Below are 6,000 nucleotides of genomic sequence, written 5' to 3' on the forward strand. Positions count from 1 at the left end.
TAGGAGATAATTCACCTCCTTTATGTAAGGGATAATGTCTGGCTAGGTGGTCGTTGTAGGAGATAATTCACCTCCTTTATGTAAGGGATAATGTCTGGCTAGCTGGTCGTTGTAGGAGATAATTCACCTCCTTTATGTAAGGGATAATGTCTGGCTAGGTGGTCGTTGTAGGGAGATAATTCACCTCCTTTATGTAAGGGATAATGTCTGGCTAGGTGGTCGTTGTAGGGAGATAATTCATTTATGTAAGGGATAATGTCTGGCTAGGTGGTCGTTGTAGGGAGATAATTCACCTCCTTTATGTAAGGGATAATGTCTGGCTAGGTGGTCGTTGTAGGGAGATAATTCACCTCCTTTATGTAAGGGATAATGTCTGGCTAGCTGGTCGTTGTAGGGAGATAATTCACCTCCTTTATGTAAGGGATAATGTCTGGCTAGCTGGTCGTTGTAGGAGATAATTCACCTCCTTTATGTAAGGGATAATGTCTGGCTAGGTGGTCGTTGTAGGAGATAATTCACCTCCTTTATGTAAGGGATAATGTCTGGCTAGCTGGTCGTTGTAGGAGATAATTCACCTCCTTTATGTAAGGGATAATGTCTGGCTAGCTGGTCGTTGTAGGAGATAATTCACCTCCTTTATGTAAGGGATAATGTCTGGCTAGGTGGTCGTTGTAGGAGATAATTCACCTCCTTTATGTAAGGGATAATGTCTGGCTAGCTGGTCGTTGTAGGAGATAATTCACCTCCTTTATGTAAGGGATAATGTCTGGCTAGGTGGTCGTTGTAGGGAGATAATTCACCTCCTTTATGTAAGGGATAATGTCTGGCTAGGTGGTCGTTGTAGGGAGATAATTCACCTCCTTTATGTAAGGGATAATGTCTGGCTAGCTGGTCGTTGTAGGAGATAATTCACCTCCTTTATGTAAGGGATAATGTCTGGCTAGCTGGTCGTTGTAGGAGATAATTCACCTCCTTTATGTAAGGGATAATGTCTGGCTAGGTGGTCGTTGTAGGAGATAATTCACCTCCTTTATGTAAGGGATAATGTCTGGCTAGCTGGTCGTTGTAGGAGATAATTCACCTCCTTTATGTAAGGGATAATGTCTGGCTAGGTGGTCGTTGTAGGAGATAATTCACCTCCTTTATGTAAGGGATAATGTCTGGCTAGCTGGTCGTTGTAGGAGATAATTCACCTCCTTTATGTAAGGGATAATGTCTGGCTAGGTGGTCGTTGTAGGAGATAATTCACCTCCTTTATGTAAGGGATAATGTCTGGCTAGGTGGTCGTTGTAGGAGATAATTCACCTCCTTTATGTAAGGGATAATGTCTGGCTAGGTGGTCGTTGTAGGAGATAATTCACCTCCTTTATGTAAGGGATAATGTCTGGCTAGGTGGTCGTTGTAGGGAGATAATTCACCTCCTTTATGTAAGGGATAATGTCTGGCTAGGTGGTCGTTGTAGGGAGATAATTCACCTCCTTTATGTAAGGGATAATGTCTGGCTAGGTGGTCGTTGTAGGGAGATAATTCACCTCCTTTATGTAAGGGATAATGTCTGGCTAGGTGGTCGTTGTAGGGAGATAATTCACCTCCTTTATGTAAGGGATAATGTCTGGCTAGCTGGTCGTTGTAGGAGATAATTCACCTCCTTTATGTAAGGGATAATGTCTGGCTAGCTGGTCGTTGTAGGAGATAATTCACCTCCTTTATGTAAGGGATAATGTCTGGCTAGGTGGTCGTTGTAGGAGATAATTCACCTCCTTTATGTAAGGGATAATGTCTGGCTAGCTGGTCGTTGTAGGAGATAATTCACCTCCTTTATGTAAGGGATAATGTCTGGCTAGCTGGTCGTTGTAGGAGATAATTCACCTCCTTTATGTAAGGGATAATGTCTGGCTAGGTGGTCGTTGTAGGAGATAATTCACCTCCTTTATGTAAGGGATAATGTCTGGCTAGGTGGTCGTTGTAGGGAGATAATTCACCTCCTTTATGTAAGGGATAATGTCTGGCTAGGTGGTCGTTGTAGGGAGATAATTCACCTCCTTTATGTAAGGGATAATGTCTGGCTAGGTGGTCGTTGTAGGAGATAATTCACCTCCTTTATGTAAGGGATAATGTCTGGCTAGCTGGTCGTTGTAGGAGATAATTCACCGAGCGGAGGTGGTTGTTATAACCGGGCAGAGGCTTTTGTGGTGGTTCTGGACAGCGGTGTATCGCACCGACTCAAGGCCGGGCACTGCCCTCCCTGTGGGGGTGTGGAACGACACCGGGCACTGCCCTCCCTGTGGGGGTGTGGAACGACACCGGGCACTGCCCTCCCTGTGGGGGTGTGGAACGACACCGGGCACTGCCCTCCCTGTGGGGGTGTAGAACGACACCGGGCACTGCCCTCCCTGTGGGGGTGTAGAACGACACCGGGCACTGCCCTCCCTGTGGGGGTGTAGAACGACACCGGGCACTGCCCTCCCTGTGGGGGTGTGGAACGACACCGGGCACTGCCCTCCCTGTGGGGGTGTAGAACGACACCGGGCACTGCCCTCCCTGTGGGGGTGTAGAACGACACCGGGCACTGCCCTCCCTGTGGGGGTGTAGAACGACACCGGGCACTGCCCTCCCTGTGGGGGTGTGGAACGACACCGGGCACTGCCCTCCCTGTGGGGGTGTGGAACGACACCGGGCACTGCCCTCCCTGTGGGGGTGTGGAACGACACCGGGCACTGCCCTCCCTGTGGGGGTGTGGAACGACACCGGGCACTGCCCTCCCTGTGGGGGTGTGGAACGACACCGGGCACTGCCCTCCCTGTGGGGGTGTGGAACGACACCGGGCACTGCCCTCCCTGTGGGGGTGTGGAACGACACCGGGCACTGCCCTCCCTGTGGGGGTGTGGAACGACACCGGGCACTGCCCTCCCTGTAGGGGTGTGGAACGACACCGGGCACTGCCCTCCCCGTGGGGGTGTGGAACGACACCGGGCACTGCCCTCCCTGTGGGGGTGTGGAACGACACCGGGCACTGCCCTCCCTGTGGGGGTGTGGAACGACACCGGGCACTGCCCTCCCTGTGGGGGTGTGGAACGACACCGGGCACTGCCCTCCCTGTGGGGGTGTGGAACGACACCGGGCACTGCCCTCCCTGTGGGGGTGTGAAACGACACCGGGCACTGCCCTCCCTGTGGGGGTGTGGAACGACACCGGGCACTGCCCTCCCTGTGGGGGTGTGGAACGACACCGGGCACTGCCCTCCCTGTGGGGGTGTGGAACGACACCGGGCACTGCCCTCCCTGTGGGGGTGTGTGGGGGTGTGGAACGACACCAGGCACTGCCCTCCCTGTGGGGGTGTGGAACGACACCGGGCACTGCCCTCCCTGTGGGGGTGTGGAACGACACCGGGCACTGCCCTCCCTGTGGGGGTGTGGAACGACACCGGGCACTGCCCTCCCTGTGGGGGTGTGGAACGACACCGGGCACTGCCCTCCCTGTGGGGGTGTGGAACGACACCGGGCACTGCCCTCCCTGTGGGGGTGTGGAACGACACCGGGCACTGCCCTCCCTGTGGGGGTGTGAAACGACACCGGGCACTGCCCTCCCTGTGGGGGTGTGGAACGACACCGGGCACTGCCCTCCCTGTGGGGGTGTGGAACGACACCGGGCACTGCCCTCCCTGTGGGGGTGTGGAACGACACCGGGCACTGCCCTCCCTGTGGGGGTGTGGAACGACACCGGGCACTGCCCTCCCTGTGGGGGTGTGGAACGACACCGGGCACTGCCCTCCCTGTGGGGGTGTGGAACGACACCGGGCACTGCCCTCCCTGTGGGGGTGTGGAACGACACCGGGCACTGCCCTATGTGGGGGTGTGGAACGACACCGGGCACTGCCCTCCCTGTGGGGGTGTGGAACGACACCGGGCACTGCCCTCCCTGTGGGGGTGTGGAACGACACCGGGCACTGCCCTCCCTGTGGGGGTGTGGAACGACACCGGGCACTGCCCTCCCTGTGGGGGTGTGGAACGACACCGGGCACTGCCCTCCCTGTAGGGGTGTGGAACGACACCGGGCACTGCCCTCCCCGTGGGGGTGTGGAACGACACCGGGCACTGCCCTCCCCGTGGGGGTGTGGAACGACACCGGGCACTGCCCTCCCTGTGGGGGTGTGGAACGACACCGGGCACTGCCCTCCCTGTGGGGGTGTGGAACGACACCGGGCACTGCCCTCCCTGTGGGGGTGTGGAACGACACCGGGCACTGCCCTCCCTGTGGGGGTGTGGAACGACACCGGGCACTGCCCTCCCTGTGGGGGTGTGGAACGACACCGGGCACTGCCCTCCCTGTGGGGGTGTGGAACGACACCGGGCACTGCCCTCCCTGTGGGGGTGTGGAACGACACCGGGCACTGCCCTCCCCGTGGGGGTGTGGAACGACACCGGGCACTGCCCTCCCTGTGGGGGTGTGGAACGACACCGGGCACTGCCCTCCCTGTGGGGGTGTGGAACGACACCGGGCACTGCCCTCCCTGTGGGGGTGTGGAACGACACCGGGCACTGCCCTCCCCGTGGGGGTGTGGAACGACACCGGGCACTGCCCTCCCTGTGGGGGTGTGGAACGACACCGGGCACTGCCCTCCCTGTGGGGGTGTGGAACGCGTGTGTTTGAAGTTGGTGGAGCGAACGGTTCTGGAGTTACGTGGAAGACAAGACGTGTACAGAGACATTTATAGAGACTAGAACAGTGCCCGTTGGGAGGTGATCAGGTGTGATCAATTGGCTAATAAAGGGCGTGGTCGTGTATCATTGTGGTGGTGTGAACGTGTGTCAAATGAATGCCCCACCCAGTTATGTATGTCTGTGTCCCTTTTAGGGAAGCTGTGGTGTCTCTTTATGATGACATCATCATTATGATGACATCATCATTGTGTTACAGGGAAGCTGTGGTGTCTCTTTATGATGACATCATCATTGTGTTACAGGGAAGCTGTGGTGTGCGAAGAAGAACAAGAGGAAGAGGAAGAAGTTACTGTACAACACCCACAAGAATGACGGTATGCTAGTGATATGCTAATGATATGCTAATGATATGCGCTAATGATATGCTAATGATATGCTAATGGTTACTGTACAACGCAAGAATGAACTATGATGCGCGTCCGTTTTGTCGGTAGCTTTATGCTAGTAGCAAACGACGCAACGACACAACGGCACAACGGCGTGTAAAGACCGTGGCTAAAACAGAAGCTGATGGGTGTGGGCGTGGAGCCCTAGCAACCGAGCCCTAGCAACCGAGCCCTAGCAACCGAGCCTAGCAACCGAGCCTAGCAACCGAGCCCTAGCAACCGAGCCTAGCAACCGAGCCTAGCAACCGAGCCCTAGCAACCGAGCCTAGCAACCGAGCCCTAGCAACCGAGCCTAGCAACCGAGCCCTAGCAACCGAGCCTAGCAACCGAGCCCTAGCAACCGAGCCCTAGCAACCAAGCCTAGCAACCGAGCCTAGCAACCGAGCCTAGCAACCGAGCCCTAGCAACCGAGCCTAGCAACCGAGCCCTAGCAACCGAGCCCTAGCAACCGAGCCCTAGCAACCGAGCCTAGCAACCGAGCCCTAGCAACCGAGCCCTAGCAACCGAGCCTAGCAACCGAGCCTAGCAACCGAGCCCTAGCAACCCAGCCTAGCAACCGAGCCCTAGCAACCGGAGCGATTCCACAAATGGAAAACAGCAAGTCTTTCTTATATCGATATAAAACGCCTTAGAACGACTACACTCGTTCTGAGCACCAAGCATATTAATTTGATAGGAAGAGTATGCTCGTCCAAAGCATCAAATGTGTTTAATGGTGATTTTATTAAATTGTGTAATTATTAAATCCTCAATCTGTGTCTCTCTGCCACTCGTTGTACAGATTTTGATAATGAGGCAATTCTGACCTATGAGGAGATGGCTCTCTACCACCAGCCAGCCAATAGGAAGCGACCCATCGCTCTGATTGGTCCAGCCGGCTGTGGGGGGGCGGA

The 6,000-nt window shown here is 55.7% G+C and overlaps 1 protein-coding gene across 1 annotated transcript in view; it reads left to right on the forward strand.

The window, feature by feature from the left end:
- The window catches only part of pals1a (protein associated with LIN7 1, MAGUK p55 family member a), a 49,797-nt gene that overhangs the window by 36,945 nt on the left and 6,852 nt on the right, over window positions 1-6,000 (forward strand). The window contains exons 12-13 of the mRNA XM_079530958.1: window positions 4,964-5,035; window positions 5,889-6,000. The exon at window positions 5,889-6,000 is cut by the window's right edge and continues 56 nt beyond it. Coding sequence (XP_079387084.1) covers window positions 4,964-5,035; window positions 5,889-6,000 — 184 coding nt within the window. The remainder of the gene's footprint in view (window positions 1-4,963; window positions 5,036-5,888) is intronic.

The sequence above is a fragment of the Electrona antarctica genome (genome assembly GCF_951216825.1).
Source record: "Electrona antarctica genome assembly, contig: scaffold_64, whole genome shotgun sequence".
Lineage (NCBI taxonomy): Eukaryota > Metazoa > Chordata > Actinopteri > Myctophiformes > Myctophidae > Electrona > Electrona antarctica.